General features: G+C 49.0%; 1 protein-coding gene and 1 long non-coding RNA gene across 4 annotated transcripts in view; one reads left to right on the top strand and one right to left on the bottom strand.

Moving 5' to 3' along the window:
- smg (sterile alpha motif domain containing protein 4 smaug) overlaps window positions 1–24,091 on the bottom strand; it is a 119,133-nt gene that overhangs the window by 28,727 nt on the left and 66,315 nt on the right. For all 3 annotated transcript variants that reach the window (XM_037418227.2, XM_075867472.1, XM_075867473.1), the window contains 2 exons: window positions 5,338–5,720; window positions 1,697–1,851 (listed from right to left, as the gene is read on the bottom strand). In XM_037418227.2, the coding sequence (XP_037274124.1) occupies window positions 1,697–1,851; window positions 5,338–5,670 (488 nt within the window). In that variant the 5' untranslated portion in view covers window positions 5,671–5,720. The remainder of the gene's footprint in view (window positions 1–1,696; window positions 1,852–5,337; window positions 5,721–24,091) is intronic.
- On the top strand, window positions 17,964–23,186 carry LOC142765109 (uncharacterized). The gene is made up of 3 exons (XR_012884061.1): window positions 17,964–18,297; window positions 18,370–18,516; window positions 23,011–23,186. It is a non-coding gene; the product is annotated as an uncharacterized LOC142765109 (long non-coding RNA).

Genomic DNA, 24,091 nt, shown 5'->3' with positions numbered 1-24,091 from the left:
TGCCGGGAAAGGGAAAGCAGTCAGGCGAGCCGGCATGGGCGCGCTTTACACCCGGACTCACGCCGCAGCCTTGCAGCTTGCAGTCGTTGCAGTCTCTATGGTGTCAACGGCACACTGCGCACTTGTTGCAAGCTCCTCCTCCATAGCATCGGCAGGCATCGGTCGTTGTGCTCGCAGTGTTCGTGCGTTCGGAGTTAGGCTGTCGCGCGCTGTGGTGCGCGACAGGCCTAACTCCGAACGGCGGAGCTCACGGATGTGGAGATTGTCGCCGAAGCTACTGCTGAGCAGCCAAATGAAGACTCTGCCGAGGTGCATCCCGCAAGCACTGATGGTGCCCCGCTCCCGACATCAGCTGAGGTCAAAGCTGCCTTGGCCCTTGTGCGCCGCAATGAGCAATGATGTCAATATCCTTGACAAAATTCACAAGGAGATTCAAGTTCCCAACCACAGAACAGCGATACAAAGATAGATGTGTCTGTGTGGCAAAGTCACCAACCTGAAGAACGTGACCAGTGCTTACATGCCACAAAAGTGAGTAAGCACAGCTGCATGGAGCATACATGCAAATTCTCTGTTGGAGGGACAGCGATAGCTGCGGGTGGAGTTGACATTTTTATCTTTGAACCAAGTGCAGTATCGGTCCCACCATTGTCGGCTGCGACCTAAGAATATATGTAGGCTCCGCTCACAGATGTCGGCGTCCCAAAGCAGCACCGTCACAGCCGCCGAAGTCTTGAGAAGTGAAATACTGCATTATGTGTCGAGGTTTAATTGCTATTCAGAAATTCATCTTTAACTTGAAACCACAAATTGACACCTGTGCCTTAAATCGGCATAATGTAAATGCTGCCGAAAATAAGCATCTAGAACCACGTATGCAATGGGCATAAAATTGGCAGGACTTCACCAAGTAAAATTGTGGATTAAAGTTTATGTAGCCCCCCTTCCCCCAAAAAAGTGAACATTATTATGTCAACGAAATTATATGTCAATATGGAATAAAATGATATGGAACGAAGTAATATGTCAAGATTTGACCCCATGCAGCAAATATGCTGCAGTTGACACAGCCATGCAAATGATGCATGCAATTGGACCAGCCCAGCTAGCCTCACAAAGAGACAGTGCACTCCCAGGACGCTTTGCACTCCCCTCTACCGCTGCCACCCCTCAGCCTCCAGTCCATGCCAACCAGGCAAAGGGACGAGAAAAGAATTCGGAACCCGTTTTCATTAAACGGGCAGTGCCGAGGGCCTCCAGACGTGCTATTCACTTGCTTTCTACACACATGGTGTCACATGACCATCGCTGATGGACTGTGTTCGGCGGTGCATGCATCAGTCAGGCGGCACTGCATTTCTCACAGGTGAATAACATATCACCAATCAGCCGAAATGCTTTGGTACTGGTTTGGTAAAACCATGCAGCCATTTCTGGTAAGTGCAGTTATGTACGCCACAATTACCAAAGTGTAGTGGCCAAGTAAGTGCCTCCACAGCTATAGCAGTAGACACATTCACGAGCTCAATGATCTTGTCTGATGGCGGGGTAACCAACCATCTGGTTTACGACGCTTCACACAGCCCTCCGAGGCCCAATGTCATTTTCGACCAGACTGTGCCACATACTTACCTTACCACGCTTTCTTCTTTATCTAATGACGACTAATGCGCAACAAGAGCAGCTAATGCCCTACCTGGAGGAAGAGATGCGCTCCTCGAGGTGCCTGAGCCAGAGGGTGAGCAGGCGGCGGTCATCCCGAGAGTTGATGGCCGGGTGGATGAGCGAGTAAGAGAGCAGCTGGCGCGCCCCCTCCACCAGTGGCCGGCAGTCCAAGGCATGTGCCAGCACCTGGGAACACAAGAGGCGAAAATGGAGGCGAAATGCTGTGGGCCTTTGCGCTCAGATTCGGGTGCACGATAAAGAACCCCGAGAGGTTGAAATTTCCGCAGCCCTCTACTACGGCGTCTCTCATAATCATATGGTGGTTTTGGGATGTTAAACCCCACATGTCAATCAAGCATAGTGAATCACTGTGGCGCTGACGTACTTCACTGAGGACAACCTCGTTTACCTAAAGGGACACATTTAGACTGAAGAACTTCGATAACTTTAATGTTGTTAACTTCACCATCATATGTTTATTTATAAGGTAGGAAATCAAGTTGATACTTACAATATTAAACTTCACATTGAGGTCGCTGGATGCGACATTACAGATTTCAAAGCATATTTTTGATGTTTTGGTAACACTGGCGCAATGGAATTTCTTATAACTTTCTATGTCAAGTCTATGGCCCCCTCAGAGGATGATGCACTTCATGGCGTCCAAATCTGACATCTTGAGATTTGTAGAAGGAATTTCAGAGTGGCGTCACCACCCACACTTCCTCTTAGAGTGTTTTCTCACTTACCGACCATATCGTCATTGCAAGCATGGCTGTCTTGGAATTGTCAGAGTAATTTGCTAATAGTATGACAAAAATTGTTTTTCACTTTGAAAGCTTATAAGAATGACATCTGTCAGGCACAAAATCATTCGTACACTCTAAAATAAAATAGAGTATTTGAGGAGTATTTCTGCTACAGATAATTGTAATCTAGTTCAAGCCCTTTCCTCGCGCTATCAGCACTGATAACGCCGCACACGCAATCAGTGTGACATAGCATTCCTGACAGGAAAGTGGCCAGTGCCAGGTTTTTAAGAAAGAAAATGCGGGTATTCAAGAAAGAAAATGCGTAGGCTTGTGCAAATAGTGAATTTCAGGGTCGAAGCGAATAGTGATTTTGGTCGAATAATTTCGAATCGAATTCGAATAGTGCGACATATAAAAAAAAAGGGAATATTTATCATAACCTAACTAACCTGCACGATATTTCTTTTGAATTAAAATAGGGGCTCTATGCAAATGCCTTTTTTTTTTTTCATTGAAAGGAAGTCGAAACAACCTAGATTAGTAGTTTTGGTAGGATCCGAGTAATAACCTATAAGATACATAACGTTTTAAAATTTATTATACTTAAATCATATAAACCATCATAACAAGCTTAATAAAATGAAGGATTGATTTGAGGGTAACATGTTCCTTTAAAGGGGCCCTGCAACACTTTTTCAAGTATCCATGGAGCCAGTAAACATGCTTGTCGCCTCACAAATTTACCGCCGCAAAGTTTTTAGAATCAGTCCAGTAAGAGCGGAGTTCCAAAAATTTGTCGCATGCTGCAATTGCATTTTCCATTCTCGACCCGTCAAAAGAGCTGGAAGCTAAGCAGGGAAGGATGGCACGGGAAAAGAAAAAAACATCATGAGCGCCTAGTGACCTTGAGCATTTTTTCTCTCTCTTTTTTCCTGGAATACGAGGCCTTTCAGTGAGATCCTGCACGTATTTGTGAACAAGCGGCGGCCTCACGCGGCGGTCCGATAACGACGAACGCGCCATGCTTAAATCAGCCAATGACTGTGACCAGAGCCATACTTTCTTTCTTGGCTGTGACAAGTAACTTTCGAGCTTGTAGTGTCATTTGCCGAGGTAAGAGAGCAATTTTAACTTTGTAAATTCGTTGTGAATTTCAGGCCGCGTGCTGCGCTATAATACTTGCCTCGCGTGTTCTCGGTAGCCTCGACTACCGATCGGCAGCGTTTTCTGACCATGCTCAGTAAGCGTTGCAGGGCCCCTTTAAATCTGAAGGGGGGCTTTGCGGCAAAGCAAATTTCTCCCGACTAGATGCTTTCGCGGCTTTGCATTACTACATTGCAGTGAAACCACCTTTACAGGCGGACTAATGTACATTTATTTGTTTATTGCGAATACTTCGAAAATATTCGATAATTTAAATTCGAATCGAAGCCAATTCAAATACTCACCTATTCGTTAGAATATTCGAAGCATTCGAATATTCACACAAGCCTAGAAATGCGAGCAAGTCAGATAAATATTATTGTTGTGCAGTAGAACTACTCCCCGAATACGCCATTCTCTATTAGACTGTACCATTTGTAAAGAGAAATTATACAAGCTGTGGCTGCATGTGTCATAGATAATCGTGCTGACACTAGCCCTTTCTCACACCTCAACTGGGTGGACACATCCGAAAGGTTTGTTATAGGAACACGTGCAAGATCAAGTCAAAGGCTTTTTTAAGAGGTTTTGAATACCTTCTCCAAGAAGTGTTTCCCTGCCTGTAACACGTAACACTTCTGCAATACTTCACTTTTGTAATTGCCCACCAGAGGCTGGAAGTATCAATAAATGAACAAATCAATCAAATAAATCAATGGAGTCAGGTTGCCCTAGTGGTGCAAGGCTGGACTAACACTGATGTGTGCGGCAACCTACATAATTAGCAAGTTGTTAAGTAGCATTCACTTCATTACCATGATACAATTGACAGTTGTCATTATCAATACTTTAATTAGTAATTTCCTAATTTGTAAGAGTGTAATTATTGCCATCTTAATCAACAGCTTTAATTAGCGAGGTCTTCTCTGTGTTCTTGTCTGCGTCTCTTTCTTCCTTTTAATTTATTTCTTCTTTGCCTCTCTTTTTTTTTCCAGATGGCCCACACATTTAACAACCACCTACACTGAACATCCATCATGACAACCTCAACAGGTGTGCCATCCGCATGCCTCATTATCTGCCTAATTACTAGGTGATACAGAAAAATTGACAATATCTTATCCTCACTTCATAAGCATGTTGCCAAGAGCACACCGTCTTTATTTAATCCTAAAATGAAGATGAGGAAAAAGAGAGTGATTGTGTTGTACACGCAATGCACGGTTCAGCTTTCTGGTCACGTAAAACAGTGGAAAAAGAAGATTAAATAGCTACACTGTTAATATTAGAATGGCTACTGACCGGCACCATTTCCTTACCATGCTGAAAAAGAACTACAGGGCTCTTTGGGTAGGGGGTTTCAAAATAGAAAAATAAACATAGAATGGCTACGGTAGCTATGTTTATTTCCTCACAAATCAATCACCACAAACATTTGAATCCCAAATGAATCACTGCAAACAGCGGAGTCCTTATGATGCTCACCTTCAGATCATGGGTTCGATCCCCAGCTCGTCAAACATTTTCATTTTGTTTTTTTATTTGTTCTCCTCCTCTACTACACTTCTCCTATGCTTCAACTTTCCGTTTTTCAATGCAATTTCATGCAAGGTAGATGCTGTTCATGACGATGATGGTTTTCTGTTAATGCCACACAAGGCTTTGACAGGCCTAAACAGCACAGCTACTAAAAATCGACCACTGAAAATTTTCGAGTCGGTACTCTTTTAATGTCCATCTTCGTTCGACAACCGCAAAACGCGGGGCACAAACATACCTGCGGTATGAGGCTGAGGTAGGCCGCCTTGGCCGCCTGGTTCCCGGGTGCGAGCAGGGGCAGCAGTCCCAGCAGCTGGCCCAGGGCCTGGTCGCGCGGCTCGCGAGCCAGCCGCTCGATGTAGGCCGGGTCGTTGGCGTGCCGCTCTCGCTGGCGCAGCTCGGCGCAGTCGGCCAGCGACCGGTCGAGCACGAGCGCCAGAAAGCGCGCCTGGGTCGGGCCCAGCCGACGCAGCAGGGAGTACAGCCCCACCGTCTGCTCGCACGGGTTCCACAGCTCAAACCACGAGCCCATGGCCGCCACCTGGTCCCGAAAGACCAGGCTCGACTTCATGCCGCCGCCGCCCGCCACCGCGGCGCCCGCCGGGGTCGCCCCGCCCGGTCCTGCAGCAAAATGGGCAAGGTGCCATGGTCACAAACACAGGCATCAATAATAATAATAATGATAATAATAATAATAATAATAATAATAATAATAATAATAATAATAATAATTAGCATTTAACGTCCCCAAAGCACCATACTGATTATGAGAGACTCTAGCGGAGGGCTCCGGAAATTTCGACCACCTGGGGTTCTTTAACGAGCACCCGAATCTTAGGCCTGTGTGTCAGGCCTGTCGGCCTGTGTGTCAAGCACACAGGCCTACAGCATTTTCGCCTCCATAGAAAATGCAGCCCCCGCAGCCCGGATTCAATCCCACAACCTTCGGGTTAGCAGCCGAGCGCCATAACCACTAGATCGCCACGGCTGGGCCACAGAGGCATCAAGGTCACACAAGCACAGAGGCGTAGCGAGGGGGTGGCACACTGAGCCTGGGTTCCCCCCCCCCCCCCCCAATTATTTTCGCTATGGCATACAGCAGGAAACATGACCTTCCTTAAGTGGGTGCCCTCCCCGAAATCAAAGAGGTACTCCCCCTCCCCCCGAAAAAAAGTTCTGGCTACGCTCCTGCAAAACCAAGGTCACGCAATGCCTGCCTCGCCACTGTTCCTCACAGCGTCAGCTACCAGATTCCAATAGCAGATTCGCATCAGCTTACTCTGTGGTTCAGATTTCGTCTCTGGCTAAAGCAATGCCTCTTGAACCACTGTCAAAACACCTCCCCCCCCCCCCCCACCCCGCTACTGGAGCAAAGCGGGAGCAGATTTTCTGATCTCTTGCCACAGAGGGGATATCCAGTGAAATGCCCAATCAATGATATTCGGTTTCAGCGCTGCTGTCCGTGCCCAATCAGCCACGCACTCCAGCTTTCCTTATCAAGTACCGGAAACAATGCCCACTGCCATGAGGGGGGCATTCATGTCGTCTGCTATTGTCAAGCATGGCATCACGGCCGCACCTGTGTGAGAGTAAAGAATGTTCCTATTTACGAGCCTGAAAATGCATGCATCGCCGTAATTATGTCCTGCACATCACGACCGGTCACTGGATGCCAAGGCAATTAGAGAAAGGAAGCCTAGAACCCCAAGGCATCTTTTCTTCAATACTTTGATGTTAGGTGGAGAAGCACAACGTACGAAATACTTTGACCGGTTCTGACGATCACGTACGAATAGCTGGCCACAGCGTACTTCCCATTCACTATATAACAAATGCCGCCTCCGCGGTTAAGAAATCAAGTGACAGGCTAGCTGTGGAGCCTCTGAAAATATGCCTTCTACTGTCCGTCTCAGCGAAGACAAACAAAAAGATACAAAGGGAAAATCCTGGTGAAATCAACTCTGGTTGTTGCATCTGTATACACAACACCTCCTATATTATATTTTGACAGATTCAGTCAAAACAATATGCTATGAGCGAATAAACGGAAGTGACCAGCATTTGCGTCATTTAACTGACACTATTCAATAGTAAGCCAACTAAGCGAACGTTAGCCGATAGAACAGATTGGCGGTTTTCATTTAACTTTCGAAATTTAGCTCGTGTTATATGCGCTGTAGTGTTAACCATGATTCGGCCAAGTCGATGGCAATTATTAAGTCAGTACCCTTCGCACCCAGCTGCAGCTACCATCAGCTATGCATTAGCCAACCACAGTCAAAATTAGTTTACCCAGTCAACAAGTCATTCGTGATATGTGGTTATGGTGATGTCGTCATCCTTACGCCGACGTAGGTCAACCCGCGCCGCATAACTAGCCGTTATTTCACTAATAGCCAGTGCTAGCGATTACTTAGTCAAACCAATGACCATCCTTACACCGGCACTGCCAGTCGTTTACCCAACTTTGGCTACCACTCGGATAACCCGAGCAATAGTCATCATTAAGCAAACGCTAATCAACTGCCGGTGGTAAACGAGTAAACACGATAGGTCAGGCCGTCACCGGTCATAGGCATTAGCAGGGCTCTTTCATTGGAGGAAAGGGAAGGTCACGTCGTGCGTAAAGCCCCCCCCCCCCCCTTCCCAAGCTCCCCGTTAATCAAGTCCGAACGTAAGCAAGCTCCATAAACCTGTGCTAAATGTAACAGCGCAAGTCCGCAAGACAAGAGCTTTGCGTGCCGTGTAGCGTCTGGTGCGTTTGCGCTGTTACATTTACGTCAGGAATACGTACCGACTAGGCCGAAATGAGGCTTTATTGAAGCTTCGTGATAGACACAAAAAAATAAAATGAAAATGGTGTATTGACATGAAGCTTACAACGCCCTCCCTGCCTCCAGTTTCCAACTTTTCAGGGATAAAAGAACAGTAGTTCTCGAAACGCAACCTCTGAAGCTCTCGGTCGCCATTAGGGAGTTTTAGAATACCGTTTGCAAGCGCTGCGGGCGCCATACGAGTTTAAGAAAAGCGTTTGCCCTGCGGCGAACCGCAACGCACGATCACAGCGACACCGTAGCCTCGAAACCAGCGCTTGCGGGCCACGTGCGGGCCGCAATCACCGCACGCAATTTCGGATTTTCTGCGTGCGGTCCGCGAACGCGAACGCCGACTCGCGTTACGACGCATGCGCAGTGGCAGCGACCGCACCGCAAAGGATCGCGGTGCGCTATCCTAAAGCTCCCTATTATTGGCAAAAAAGTGTGGCCACAGCTCGAGTGTACCCCTATAACCCTGCGCGTTAAACACTGACTGGACCAGTCAGCGGTCAGCGGAGTAAAGGTATAAAACAGACCCCCCATGGGCATCGACAAGGGTGTGCAGCAAAGGGGGTACTTGCCCCCTCAAACTGGGCAAGCACTAGGCCTGAAGCCCTACCAGAGCTCCCCTTTCTCTCCATCTCCGTGATGAAACACGGGTTTGCCCCCCCCCCCCGCCCCCCCTGAAGACCAAATGCTGCCAACACCCATGGCTAACCCCCCTCCCTTCTTGTTCAACTGGTCACCGTTCACAAATCGGGGGTGGGTATACGCTTAGATATTTTCCCGCACATAAAAGCCCTACCGACTGCCGGTGGCGTCGGCTCGCCGCGACCGTCAAGGCTTTCCTTCAAGCCGACGTCCTTGCCCTGCCAGCGCGCCCCGTTACAAAAAAAAACAAAAAAAAACAAGAAAATGAGCAGTCAAGACACGCGTCCAGCCGAACTACATGGCGCGTGGAGACGGCTAGCGAGAGAAAGCAAGGAAGAGAATGAGAGAGAGGGCGGGGAGAGCAACGAAGAAAGGAAGACACACCGCCGCACAACGTTATATTCAGGGCACGGTGATTCAGGGTAAGCAGCCTCACACAAGCGGCTGGACTCGCTCGCCGGATTTCGTGCCGACCGGTTGTGCCCTCGCGATCTCCGACGACAGTGCAGCTCTGGCCGACTGGGCTGGCCCGACGCCACCTCCTGACGCCGATCCCCGACGACAGCGTAGCTCTGGCCGACTGGACTCGCCCTACGTCATCAACTGACGCCGACAAGAGCTCTTGTCGAGTGGTGCCCCGTCCTCGGGCTCCTGCGACCGTGTCCATCTTTTCTATCTTCTCTTTCCTTCCGTCACTCGCTGTCCCTGCGCCTCGCTCTCCTCCTTCCTCTCTCTCTATATATATACCTTTTAATCCCTCATTACCTCCATCCCTTGTGAGCTACTGTTGAGGTGTCTCACCTGGTGCAGACAGTTGTTGTTGTTTCCCTGTGCAAAATGGCTACGGGGCTCACTTTTCTCTTCTTTTCCCTTTAAGAACCACACAAGAAAAAGCCTCACACAACTCGCCCGCGTAGACCGCATTGCACACACAATAAAACGACGCGACTTGCGCGCGCTTTGGATGGCGTCACCGCCGGACGTTACAGACGACCTTTGTGGCAAGGATATGGGGTTCGAGGCAAACCCACGTCGAACAGGAAACACCGATATTATTCGGGGTCTTGCACACGTATTAAATACCGGCTATAGCATAGTCACCAATGCCCTAGTTACACGGACGCATTCGCCTTAGTTACGACGTACCCAAGCAGCATCTACCAATGAAAAACGAGCCTTTGAGTTCCCCTCCTTTCGTTCATTCAGTTAAGACGGCAAGCCTAACTGCCGTTATCCTACCGAGCATGGTAACTCGTAACTAAGGATGGCCACCTTAAGGAGAACCTGCAATACTCCTCAACAGCAAAGGGGGGAGCGGAAGAGTGAATAAGTGAGTGAAACAACTTCATTAGGTCCCCAACAGGCGCGAATTAACTCGACGTCACCTGGCTAGGCCCACTACTCGAGACGGTCAGGTTAAATAAACCAGACCGCCATCGCGCGACCTGTTCATTTCCTCTTGGTGGAAAGGAGGACCGGCAAAGGCACACTCCACAGGACATGCTCGAAGTCCGCATAACCACCACACAGGGGGCAATCCGGGCTTGGGAACCGTTTGGGGTATATTATGTGCAGTACCACAGGGCTCGGGCGCGTGGAAGAGGAGGGGGGGGGGAGAGAATAAATTGAATCTACGAATTACGAGCGGAGTTAAGATATTTGTAGCACGCTAGAAGAGATAGGGCGGGGGATGGCACAGGCTAAAGAAGTTACGTCACGCACCCGTCATGACCTTTAGCACATGCTTTTTTTATCTTTTCTTTATCACGCGCTTAACTTTCAGTGAGGTCTCGAGCGCGGGCACGTGGCGGCCGCAGTAACTATGCAGCCAACGATGCTCAAATCAGCCGACGCCGGTGTATTTGGGTTTACGGCATCATTTGTAGACACAAGAGGGAGCTATGTTTCGCTGACTTTGACAACTGGTTGACAATTCCCAGCCGTGTGCCACGCTTCAATGTTAAGCTCACGTGTTCTCATGAGCCTCGACTATCGATTGGCACCGTTTTCTCACAATGCTGAAGAAGTGTTGCAGGGCCCCTTTAAACAGGCTAACCAACAAAATGACGACACGCATGGTGCTGAATTCCATGATAATCGAATGAGGTGGGAGGAGGGGCGACAAGTGTGTCCCGTATCTTTAATCAGTTGTACCGTATGTGCCATCGCTGTTCAATTAGAGTGCACGGTTAAGGACGTGAAGCTTTTGAACAATAATGGGGGGCAAAGATCCCTCATGCCACATTCGAAGAATTGTTTACTTTGCACTCTGCACGGCCCCTCGAAGAAAAAAAAGAACATAAACAGTGTATAGACTGTCTAAACTCATTTTCGTAAAGACAGAAAAGCAGACCAAAGGTGGACCTTTGCGAGTAGTGCGTTATCGCATGAGTTTCATTTTTACATTCAGTGTGAGGCTTGTCATCCTTGGCTGCACCCAAAAGTTGAAGGGGCGAGGGGGGGCTGCTCTGAAGCCTACCTCCCTCCCCGAAAATGCACAACCCTGCGCACGCCAATGCCGGGGCAGAGGAGGAGGGGGTGATATTGCTCTCTCCCCCAAAGCCTTTGTCAGCCCTCCAGTGCTTGATATCCATCTCCTATCACCAATTACAAAGAGTGAATGGGACCACTGTGAGTCCATATTAACAGCATTTATGCATATGACGGAGCTTTCGTGCTACTAAAACAAAAAAACTCAAGACCCCCTCCCCCTAAAGTGTTAATTCAAGCACCCCCCCCCCTCCTAAAATGAGTCGCTGGATCCACCCACTCTCCTGAAGGACCAGCGCCGAAAAGAAACAAAGGAAGGAGGAGTAAACAGACAACAGGAGTGCTATCAGCTGCTTTCTTTTACGAAGCAACATAAAAAGCAAAACACCTATATGAACTACTCTTGCATGAACAAGCTCTAGAACAAGATGGAAACTGGAACGCGTCATATTTTTTATGAGCATCCAAGATAAATTATCTACATTTCATGGTAGTAGTACACAGAGACCTGGCTGGCGTAGTGTCTCCGAACTTCTTAACACCCACAACGCCTCGATTACTTACCGGCAAAACTTTGTTTCGTTCCTACAGACAACGCTACAGTGTCACTGAAACAATGCTATCGCGTGTATGGGCCACTTCCGCGCTGTTCCTTCACAAGATGTACGATATGTACGTACATCCTTCTATATGCCAATTCGCCGGACGCTTCTCGAAAGCCACACACGAAGGAGTTGAGGCGCGACTCGCTGCCCCACATTACAGAAAGAGAGGCGTGACGGTGCGAGTGCGGCCACGGCCCGGCACGTAATGGTATACTCTAGTCGTTTCCGTCAACAACGGCGCGGCCACACACCGGAACGACCGGCGCACTCGAAAAGGGGCGAGTCCAAGGGTTCGCTCAGTGACGCAACCGCGGTGTGTAATGGCGTGTAATTTACTGCTCCGCGCACGCACGCGTAATCATTGTTTCGAGGAGACCGAACAGCGTCAAGACTGACGTTAAGCGCACACCAGCCCCCCCCCCCCCCTTCTTTTTTTTTTCCCAGTATTTCCCATTCTTCATGTACCCCTTTAATGCTGCTGACGCAGCGTTGATGTTGCGGTCATGTGTACATGATGGATGGATGCCATGAGCCTCCCCTTGATAACGTGGTGGTGACGTGAGCGCCAACAAGCCCCCCCCCCCCCCCCCAAAAAAAAAAATTAAGTCGGCCTTATGCAATGTGTGCAATGTAGTGCACGAACGATATAACAACGATAACCGAGTTTCGCATTCCATACCCCCGATATGATTTAAAAAAAAAGGGGACGCCGTTGTGGAATGCTCCAAAAAAAAATCACGACCGTTCTCTAATCTGAGCCTGAATTGAATATAATAAGCCCACTGCCCTCTACCATTTGGCCTCCGTCGAAATGCGGTCGCCACGGTCGGGCCGAGCTCCCCCCCAAGTTGATGTAGATGTCTCAATTAAGCCTTTGCTCCGTTTCCCGTGCAATTGAGCGACACAGGCGTTAATAACGTCGATGTTTTCAGGCTACACTGACCGTTGACATCTTGTAGGTGCCAATCATCATCATCGTCGTCAGGTAGAACGCGCACAGCACATGTGCGCACACAAATATTGTTCTTGTTCAGCCTCTCTTGTGGCTCATATGCCCACCGTGGGGGAGTAGTCAAGAAATGAGCGGTCTGATGAAATCTCATGGTGCTTTACAGTATTGAAGGTTATATTAGTAATATTACAGACTATGGAATGAAATTCTGATGCCTATTCAAATGTACCAACTGGAAAGCTTCATTATTAGTAATAGATAATAAATTAGGTCAAAGGCCTAATTCTTCCAGAAAAATATCTCACAAGTTATGCCACATTTTAAACGTCTGTGTCAGTACTTCGTTCATTCTTATTTTCTCTCTCTCTCTCTCTCTCTGCGTACGCGCGCGCGTGTGTGTGTGTGTGTGTGTTCAGTAGTCGTTTAAGTTAGGCAACCAAGACTTAAGGCCATCTTAAACTCTTGAGATTACGCCAACAAATCACCACACCGTTATCAAGGGGTCCGTGTGCAAGCACGACTGCTACGCACGATCACACACACACACACAACGAAGCAAATCCGCGGCGCAGAGCGAGCGCCTCGGTCCGGCGACGAGGAGCCGCTCGCCAGAGCAGCGGCAACGAGGAAGGAGACGACGTGTGGAGGAAGCGGGCCACCAAAACGGAGAGCTCCCCCCCCCCCCCCCCTGCACACCTCGGAAGAGGCCACTTCCCCGTCCGCTTTCTCTTTTACGGGCGCCGAGGAAAAGTGAGCCAGCCAGCGAGCACGCAGACCGGAACGCGGTGAAACCGACCTCGCAGACAGAGCGGAGAAATTCGGTCGAACGCCGCCGCGGTCACGGCCTAGTGGCACGGCCGGAGATGGCGGGGGTGACCGGCTACAAAGGCGGCCACGCCTGGGTCGTTATCATCATCATCACGGAGGCCCACTGGCCGGAAAGGATGAGGTACGCGTAGAACGGGGGCTGCCCAAGGAGGATTTAAAAAAAAAATGCTGAAGTGGAAGCTCCCGCAATGCCTTGACAGCAGAAGTGAAGCCAGCTTTTGCCACTGCCAAGGTAGCGGAAACATACTCTTTTCTGATAGTGCCAACTTAAAGATGAAGTGGCTTTGATATGTTAGGGTAAATGCTACGTTAGTCCTATATTAAAAGAGTTGTTTCCAACGAAATAACACACAGACACGAGTACGGGTGAATGAACTTCCCAAAAGCTTTGCCTCCAATAAGAGGCTCACTAAGGAAAACTAGTAACACTAAGACTCACTTGGAGCACTGTGTGACCCGAAAAAAGTTTCCACATTACACTCGTTGGGCGTGCGAGGGATACGCTCTGTTCTTAATCGCTTAACAGGTGATACTTTGCCATGCCCCTAGTAAGATGTCCGCCGCAGCCACCATCTTGCCAGAGGCACGGCTTCACTCCTAGGCAATGATTTCCACTAAAGCAATTTTTAATCCTCCTTGGGGCTGCCATACACGCGGTCTGCGAACCTTTCGCCCGGCCCGCACATGACTGTCCACATTCCACATTTTAAGGCGAAAGAAAGCCTACAGCCCTAACCACACGTACGCGTTACAGCGCGTCGCGCATAGCCTCGGAGCCCCACACCCTTTCCCTATTGTGGAGAGCGAGCTTTGCCGCACGGCGCTAAGCGCTCTTTCAATATAGGGAAAGGACGCGGAACCGAGTCTACATGCCACGCGCTGTAGCGCGTACGTGTGGTTTAGGCATGTAGTTAGGGCTTAAGGTGCCTCTTCACCCGACGCGAGAAATCGACCACCGCCAGAGTCGGCGCCAACATGTTGATACAAAATATCATCGCGGAATAACGGTACCGTATAACGCAATCGCGACGTCACATAGTGACGTCATGAGTTGGTATTATGGTGGGTTCATCACACAGGCTTTGCAAAACCAGGTACAGTGCACAGATGCAATGCCTCCGATCCTGAGAGCAGCGCAAACTTACGTTAGGTGCAGAATGCTTCGGCGAGGAAAGGGGGGGGGGGGAATCAATACACCGACTAAGAGGGAAAAATTAAAAAAAAAAAGATGGCTTTCACCTCCCGAGTCGTCGAAGGCAAATGCATAGAGACCCCGTGAGTTGGCAGCCGACCAACAGTCGCAATTATTGGGATTGTTGGTCAGCTGCCAGCTCGTAAGATCGATCACATGCTACGTGACGACAAACAGAAAAAATCACATCATATGCACGGAGTGATGATGATAAGTGGGCCGAAGCGTCCGTCAGCGAGACCGTGCTTCCGTCCGTCCGTTCGTTCTTCCTTCCGTCCGTCCGCGCGACCATCCATGCATCCGTCCGTGAGTCCACGTGTCCGTCTGCCCGACCGTTCGTGCGTCCATCCATTTGTCTGCTAGTCCGTCCGTCCATGCATCCGTCCAGTTGTCCATCTAGTGAACACTCTAAGTACCACCACCTGTGGCTACTTACTACTACATACATCGAAGGATGTACAGACCCAAGCCTTATAAGGAGCTTCGCCCCTAAAACAGTGTTCCACACTCACCGTGGTAGCTGCTGGCGGCGCTGACTGACCCTCCCGGGTTTAAGATGCCCATGCATGCACTATAAAGTGAACAGTGGATGACAGCCCTTGTAGTGCAGTTGGTAGAGCATCGGAAGCCTTATTCGAAGGTCGCGAGTTCGGCCCCTGTTTTCCCACTTATACTACCCATACTTTCTTGCGCATCATTGTGTGTTCTTTCGCTGGCGTCCGTTGTAGCGCACCTTGACAATAGACAAATACGTCTGGGGAATCTCTGCTTGCATGTCGTCCACAGAGGACATCGCAGATGAACACGACCAAGGAACTGCTGAGGTTTTTGGAAGAAAAAAAAAACGGGCCTGAACAAGCGGCGGTGGCATTGAAGTCGTGTTTCACGCCAGATTGATGGAATAGTCACCGACTGCGTGCTTGTGTACGTGCCACGTGATGTGCTATCGTTCTTTCTCTTTTCTCTCTCTGTCTCACCATCCCGTTGCCACGTGTAGGGTAGCGAACCGGATACCCGGACAGGTCAACCTCCTTACCTTTCCTTCTCCACCACTTATTCTATAGTCAGTTCCTATGAATAGTGTGTGTAACAAGGAAAAGAGAGCCCTAACTTTCTGTTTTTTTTTAAAGACAATAGTCTTTCTCGGGGACCTTCGACGCAAAACTTTTGGTCTGTCTGTCGTTCTGTCCGTACATTTGTCTGTCTGTCCGCCCTTAACGGTACCTCAAACGACACCGGACGATACCCCAAACGGCGGACCCCATCCGCAGCGCCCACCAATATTGCTCAAGTTTAAGCGTTCACGCTTGTGCGATTGTCAATTCGAAAGCAGTTATTGCGCATATCAGAGGCACCGTAACAACACGTCGATATTTTCTCTGTGTGGCTTTATACTCCACAAGGCCCACATATATAATTCTAACGACCATAGCGTTTATCACGCTGCGCTGACAGTGCGACACGATGCTCAAAAAGGCACGTGTTTCCAACGTTTTCGCTAAGAGGACACGGTGGCGACACCTACCCGTCGCCTTGCGATCTACACCTTATCGCCTCCAAGACGGGCGCGCACGCCGCGCGCTTCGTTTTCCAAGATAAGTGCCAGATAACGCTCATGTCTCACGTGTGACGTGACTCGATGCGCTCGTTCGACTCCGCTGCACGCTCGAGGCGCTCTGACGCAGCGCCTTTAGAATACCATTCACCGATTTTCTTGCGCAGAACATCAAAGAAACGTTTTGTTCACTCTCTCCAGACGCAAGACTACCGTATTTCGACGACATTTGCAGTGTAAAATGCAGATACGGGGCCAACTTTTTTCCTTCATTATTTACGACAGTCATTTCGCGGGACTCGATGTAAACAGCGATTCACTCGCAGCATCCGGGTTCAACCGCGCCCCTGGCGACGACGGGCGCAGTCGGGCCGCTTTCCGAGAAAAAGCGCGCCACGGAGGTCGAAGCTGAGCCGTTCGCTGGCGGCCACGCAGAACAGCGTCAAGCGCACACACAAACGAACCAGCCGAGCCGGCCGGCGGACGACGGCCCAACGGAACAAAATGCCACGTGAACGGGACTGACTGGTTGCGTACGTGGCACACACGCCGGCCGTCTGGCTGCCGACCGGTCCGCTATATATGTGAAAGCAGCTCGCGCCGCCAGACGCGACCTCGACGCATAGCGAGCTCCGTAGCCAGGCGGCCAGTCTCGCATTCTTAATTACCATAGCTTGCGTATTCTAAGATCGGCCTGTAGCCTCGACGAAGGGTCGCGCAGGAAACGAGCGGCTGGCGGCGAGAGCGAGAAAACAAAGGTGGAGAGATGAGAGAGAGGGTTGTGTGAGAGGGAAAGAGAACAACGTTCCTTTCTTTCGCAGCTACGCTCAGTGGTAGAAGGGCAGCAGGATTATGCGCGAGTGGCTTGAAAGAACGAATACCCGCCGGCAAACGGACGCGCGCGACGCGACGTCAGACGCGTCAAGGTGGCGCCGCCAAGCGAGCCGCCAGGCACCGCCAAGGACTACCACTTACAGACTTCGGCGAGCCGGCCAACCCCATACTACAGCTTTTAGCCGTCTTCTTGCCAGAGCGAGCGGGAACGCGCATAACGGATGTAAGAGGCGCGTTTCAGAAAACAAAACAAAGAAAGGAGCCACGATGCGGCCTGCATTAATAGAGGATGAAGGATCACCTCAAGGCACGACGCTCGGATTGTATTATACGCGCGATTTACAACCGAAAAAACTCGGTTGTGTACGATATGAACTAAAGCATTGTTACACCCTGTCCCTTTTTCATGATCACAACTTTATCGAAGCTCGACTGCGTGAAGGTCAGCGAATATGTTTAGCACACGACGCGGAGGTAAAGGTGACAAAGAATTTCGAAACCATAGCCGATGAACAATAAAACCACGACGGCCAAGAGGTGGAGGGGTCACATTCTCACCGATAAGGCGAAGCAAGGAAAGCAACAGCAATCAAATTGGAATGTTATACGAAGTAAGGCCAGCAGCTAACTTAGCATCTTGGCGTAACTCGACAAAACGTTGGCCCAAGTGTGGCAGCTTGGGCTAGTTGGTATGGCATGACGATAGTTATAGCGCGAGAACAAAACGACGACACAAGAGACAAGTCTCCTTCATGTCCTTTTTGTCTCTGTGTCGTCGTTTTGTTCTCGCGCTATAACTATCGTTGTCGTTGGCGCAAGGGAACACAGCCGCTACAAGAACCGGAGCGACCTTTGCGCAAATAATAGGCAAACCTGACAGTGACGACACACGGCACGATAATGCGCGATCGCCTGACGCGCCGTGCTCGAAGCTCAGAGGCAGCTTTGCAGCTGCTGTGCCAGTGGTGACGCGATCATTGAGGGCGGTGGCGAGCTTAGGACTGGGCGGAGCCTGCGCGATGCGACGTCGCTACAACAGCGCCAGTAAGTCGACGGCGCCTACGGCTGTTTACAACGTGGATGGAATAGGTCTGTAGCAATATTCGCGGCAAGCTCTGCGCTACGGATGTGGAGCCTCCGTTGTGCGCATAAGCTGGTTTCGTGTGAGTACACAAGGAAGACAGTGTGTCGCGCCCCGAATCGACTGGAAACCGAACGAACGAAAGGAAGCCAGCGTGCGAGAAAGTCAGCGGGTCCGGTTTCCTGCGCTTTGTGGTTTGTTTTCCATTCGTTTTTCTCCCCTTCCGGCCGAACAACAATCCAGCTCTCTCTTCCTTACTTCCTCAGGCCGCGTCGCTGCATACCGTTGCCCCGGCCGTTCGCAAGGTAGGCCACTGTCTTTCTTCGGGGGGAGGCGGCGTACCAAGAGGAAGGGAAGGACAATGGTGACCTCAAGACGAGAGCGATCGGCACACCCCTTCGGAAGACAGGCAGGCAAGGTTGAAAGCCGCTGGCGACAGACTAAACACTGGTTACACCCGATGCATAAGGGCAACGGAAATTGCATTCAACTTCCTAATGTTTCGAAATTTAACGCCATTTTGCATAACCGCTAGTCATTGAGGGTAACTGACTGGATTCCCAGAGAAGGCAAACGCGCGAGGGGGGGGGGGGGGGGGGCAGAAAGTTAGGTGCGCCTATGAGATTAAAAAGTTCGGTGTAGCGTGGCGGCAAAAAAAAAAAAAACGCAAGACCGGGTTGATTGGCGGAACCTGGGAGAAGCCTTTGCCCTGCAGTGGGCGTATTCAGAGTGCTGCTGATAATGATGCATGGTGTCATACGGGGTTATCTAGGGAAGAGGCGGGAGTTTAAGGGGGTTTTTTTTTTAATCTTTGCTTGACTCACTATTAATGAGAACTCACAGACAGTGATAAGAAGGGAAGTGCAGCGGATGCTACTAGAAGTATTGTGAAGAAAGAAAAGTGCACAAAAAGATAACCTGCCATTAGCAGAGTCCGAACCTGCGGTTTTCGAATATCGCGTCCGAATCAAGTGGTTCTCGCATAAAAGCCGCTCACCACCTAAAGCTGTAGAACTGTAGACTGTAGAACTGGGCGCGTTTGTAATCCACGATTCCGAATTCTCAGCAGAGCAACAACCCAGAATGGTCAGACGAGAAGACACCGAGCGCTATGTGTCCTCTACTGTCACCTTTCGGTTGTTGCGCGGCTAAGAGTTGCAATCACCAAATGCCCTCGCGAGAACTCATTCGACAAATAAATGCGCATTCCGAACTTCGGAACTTGCCGAGTGCAGAATACATATGAAACGTCATCTTAAGTGTTAGAAGTGTATTACATAAGTGGATTTTGACAAATGTCCTCCTATTTCCTGGTTGCACTATAGTCATTTCATGAAACGTTGCGACGGCTTCGACATGAAAGCAGCCATTCTGGGCTTCAGCGATGAAATGGCCAAAGTTGCTATGGTAGATTGCAACTCTGTAAAAGACAGCTAAAAAAAAACTCGAGATAATGACATCATAGTACCATATTTTCACATTTCACTAGTTCTGAACCCAGACTTGACTTCCTAAAGATGCGTGTTTGATTTTCGATTATCATTATATAAGAATTGCTTATTAAGGATGCTCACTGTCATCGACATTATTATATCAAATGTCATTTAGTTTAGACGCGTAGAATCATAAAAAAAATATATTACTTAGGAACCTAAAGCCTTAACTATTGTGGATGTTATTCCTTGCACACGGGTGACACGGATATTGCTCTAAGCATAGAACTTCCTAAAATTAACGAGAGGCGACTCTGGCCCTGCGATCAGCGAACATGGGAGAGATGGGTAGTACATGGATTTGCCTATAGCGTTCGTGCTTGCGGGCGGCGAATCGCACTTGTGGCTTCGTTTATTTCTGTGTTTTTTGGTTTTGTTTGGAACGAAAGAACAGACCGCACTAAACTTCGTGGGCTGCTTTGAAATGGTGATTCTAAGAGGTGAAGGTGGTGAAGCGTAACTTCGGAACATTTGCCAACTGCTTTTTTTTTTTTTTCGTCACAAAGCAGCTTCAAGCCACGCGAAGCTGAACGGAGCATAAAGTACGGAAATTATGCAAATCCATATACATGCGTTGCAGCTCCCATAGACTCTAGCGCCAGAGTTACCTCTAGCGTATATACAGGAAACTATGGCACTAAGTACATCACCTTCAAAAGACACGAGCAGCTATGGACCGTCTGCTTAGGTTACAAAACATTTCGTTGAGAAATATAACGCTGCGACCATTGCAGTCACAGGTTGAACATCAGAACTATTCCTTAATTATTTAATTAATGACCCACACTACGGCTTTTAGGACACCTTAGAGGCCCGCGAAAAAGGGGGTGGGGCATATCGAGGTTTATTGGTTCCCGCCCCAGCAGGCGTTTGTCAGCACTTCGTGCGGCTAGACGTCGAGCAAGTTATGCGTCCACAGCCTCCCACCACAGGTGGTGGTCTTCGATGGCGGGATTGTTAAGGCTGCGCAGAGCAGCCTCAACCCCTCCTCACTATTGCGCACCGCTTGTGGCTAGAGTGCCTGGGGGATTAGACATAAACGCAACGAGTAATCACTGTGAAGCTTGCTTGTTTGCTTGGCCCTAGTGACTGGGCACTTTGTCCACTTCTGCGCCATGAAACGAGCGGTTAATGTAGAGATAACGTTTACGATTCAGACAAAGGAAGGAAAAAAAAACAACTACAAAGTAATCGGTCGACTGGGGAATATAAAATTTTTAAAAGATAATTACTTTGCGTACCAATATATACCATGGTATGCAATCAACTAATAAGATAATAGACTCAAGTGCCACATTATTAAATAAAAATAAATAGGCAACGAATTCTCTTTTGTGTCGCCAAGAAATTCAGGTACGGCTATAAGAAAATGTCCCTGTTAATGTGGTCCAGAGAAGTAGCCCTCCAAAGTGATATCATCATCGTCGTCATTACAGTTTCTACTGCCCGACGCTGTTCAAGGCGTGGAACTGGCTGAAATTATAAGACGACAATCGCGTGTAGCGAAGGGGACCCTCCGTTTCCATATCGTCGAAAATGTCGGGTTTATAAAAAATACATACATAAATACGCAATCAAAGCGAGTGTAACGTATAGTCATCGCCCACCTTCCTTTCATAAATAGAAAGCATGTGCTGGCGAAACGGATGATGGCAAGAAGAAGGGGAAAAAAAACGTCTCATCGGAAACGGCGATGCGAGCGACATCGCAGACGTTCCCTTTCCCTTTCTCCCTCACCCAATCGAAGCCGCGATCACGATTCGCCGCCGGCCAGACCGATAAGCAGCACAGATACGGCGGCACGCGCTCAAACGGAGGCAGTGGAGAAGCGGAAGGTTAGGTTTAGCCGCGTCTTTCCGCGTTACGTTTCGCGAATACCAACGATTCGCGCGCTATTTCGCGGCGGAGGAAAGAAGAGATGTGAATATCGAAAGAACGAGTATACCGGCGCGTGCTCTCTGGTGCGCGCGCATACGTGCACACACGCTACATTCGAAAATTCATTCGTCCGCCTCCATTGGATCGGTAGCAACGGTGCTCGGCTGCTGGCCCGAAAGTCGCGGGTTCGGTCCTGGCCATGGTGGCCGCGTTTCTATGGAGGTGAAATGGCAGAAGCCCGCATACTGTGCGGATTCAGTGGGCTTTAGAGGACACCAGGTAGAAAACATTTCCGAAGCCGTCCGCTACGGAGTGTCTCATATCGCGGTTTCAGGACGTAAAAGGACAGATAATTTTTAAATAAAAAAACATCTTGAACGAAAGTCAAGAGACCATGCGGGAACCACCTCTTGTAAAGTAAATGCGTGTATATTTTGCCCATCGTTTAATAATCAATCTTTTGACTTCTGAAATTCTCAAAAGGTACCGTTGTGGAGGGCTCCGGAAGTTTCCACCACCTGGGCTTCGTTATCGCGCACCTGAATTTAGGAACGTGGGCCTCAATCATTCTGCCTCCATCGAAATTTGGCAAGGATTCGATCCCGGGGGACCTGATACGGTCAGCGTACGAGCGCCATAACCAGCACTAACTGCGGCGGGTAAAATAACGTGTGGCGCGCGCACGCCTATAGAAGTGCTGTAATATCACTAATTAGTTGGCACCAGGATTCACTAATTAACACCAACTAATTGAAAATTCCTGCCTTTGCACGAAATTTTTCGTGTTCAATAAAGTGGAACGCTGGGCCAGTCGGTACAACCTAATGTGGAAATATATGAGCGCACAAGGCAGAAGGATAAGCACTCGACAGGAAATACGCAGCGTCTTTCCTGTCAAGTGCGTCTCCTTCCACCTTGTGCGCTCGTATATTTCCACATTACGTTTTCGGGTCAGTTGCCGCTGCCACGGCGGCCGTATTTCGAGAGCATAGTTACCTGCAATGCACGGCGGAACATGAACGCCAATGTACGAAATTCCAGACACCTGAATGAAGGATTCGGGTCGACTCCCCCTCCCTTTCCTTTTTGCTTTATTTATTTATTTAATCAATTAATTTTGCTTATTTTATGCCACCAACAAAACACGCTCATCAGAAACTTCGCGCTAGTACTGCCCCGTTGCAAAAAAAAAGAGAGAATGATGCGTTAAACGAGTATTGACGTGAATTGTAATTATTCTGATATTGTTGCTCTAAATAACAACACGGGTTTCGAGAGCACTAAACTAAGTACTGGGGTTCATCACAGATATTTTTTAATGCCGCTGCCCTAAAAACTCACTTTCTGTTCCGATATCCAGCGGGCGGCTTTTCCGTGGCGTGTCATGGCGGTGTGGCGTCGCGGGGACACAGTAATTCGTGACGTAGTCTATGGCGGAAGATCTCACATCTGCTCGTGTAGTACACGTAAACAACGATGTGTCCTTTGTCCCAAGCGACCCCGGACAATGGTTTCTGTTATTTATTCTGTATGCAGGACGCAGAGTTCGCAAGCACAGTGGAACTGTGTTGACTGATCCTGACCAAAACCATTGCAGTGGGGCTGCCTCGCAGATGCTCAGCGACGAAAAAACTTTAAAACATTTTATACGTGTTTGCCGACCCCAGTATGAGAAGAGCGCTAACACTTAATAAAAAGAAACAAAAAAATGTCTTTTTTTTGACGTTGGAAAATCGTGTCTTACACCTTCAAGCGATTTCTTTGACAGCTCCAAGTGCGCCTGTTACGTGGAATGCAGCTTGAGCGCACTATATCCGTCTCTCACAACCACCTCAAACGCGACTTGAGAGACAGTACAGATCGCAAAGGTTAAAAAAAGGCGAGAACGGAGTTAAACTCAAGGTGTCTGTACTTTGCAATTGTGTACTTTTGCTGCCTTTATGATATTGTAATGTCACTTTTGTTGTGTTGATTCTTTCCTTTTACAATATTGTACGTTGTGTCGGCTTTCAACCCATTCCCCCCCTATGTAATGCCCATTTGGGCCCTTAGGGTACGTAAATAAATAAATAAATAAATAAAGGACGCGCGCTCTGCAGCGACATCACGCCACGTAAAGTGCACAAAAAAAACACCTGTCACTGTCAATTCAGCGGTTAATGCCAGATAACATAATTGCGTAGGCACTTAATGCAGCTCTTTTTACCGTCAAACCTGATAAAGTGTGGAGCGCGTATGGGCAACCCCGAGATTCGCTCGGTAATCACGCGCTTGCCGAGGCCGTGGCGCCCTCTCTCGAGCGGCGCGGTTAACAGACGGGTGTTTCAAGAGCAATTTCGACGATCTTCCGTGAACTATAGCGCTTAATTACTTTACTGCCGCAGTTTATGCTATTTTGCAGCTCGCTGGCTTATTTTGCACAGTTTTTTTTTAGCATCGTTAGCCTTTTTTGAGCCAGTATTGACTGTACTGAGCACTGAGTTACCTCATGAGACAGTGGATGAACAACAGACCGGGCACTTGAAGGGCTACGCACTTAGCGAACTTGAAAAAAAGAGTAAAAAGAGAGTCATGGGACTCTTCTGCGTGAGTTCTTGCGAAATATACAAAGTAAAAA

The sequence above is a fragment of the Rhipicephalus microplus genome, chromosome 6, assembly GCF_043290135.1.
Source record: "Rhipicephalus microplus isolate Deutch F79 chromosome 6, USDA_Rmic, whole genome shotgun sequence".
Classification (NCBI taxonomy): domain Eukaryota; kingdom Metazoa; phylum Arthropoda; class Arachnida; order Ixodida; family Ixodidae; genus Rhipicephalus; species Rhipicephalus microplus.
This window is presented reverse-complemented; position numbering and strand designations above follow the sequence as displayed.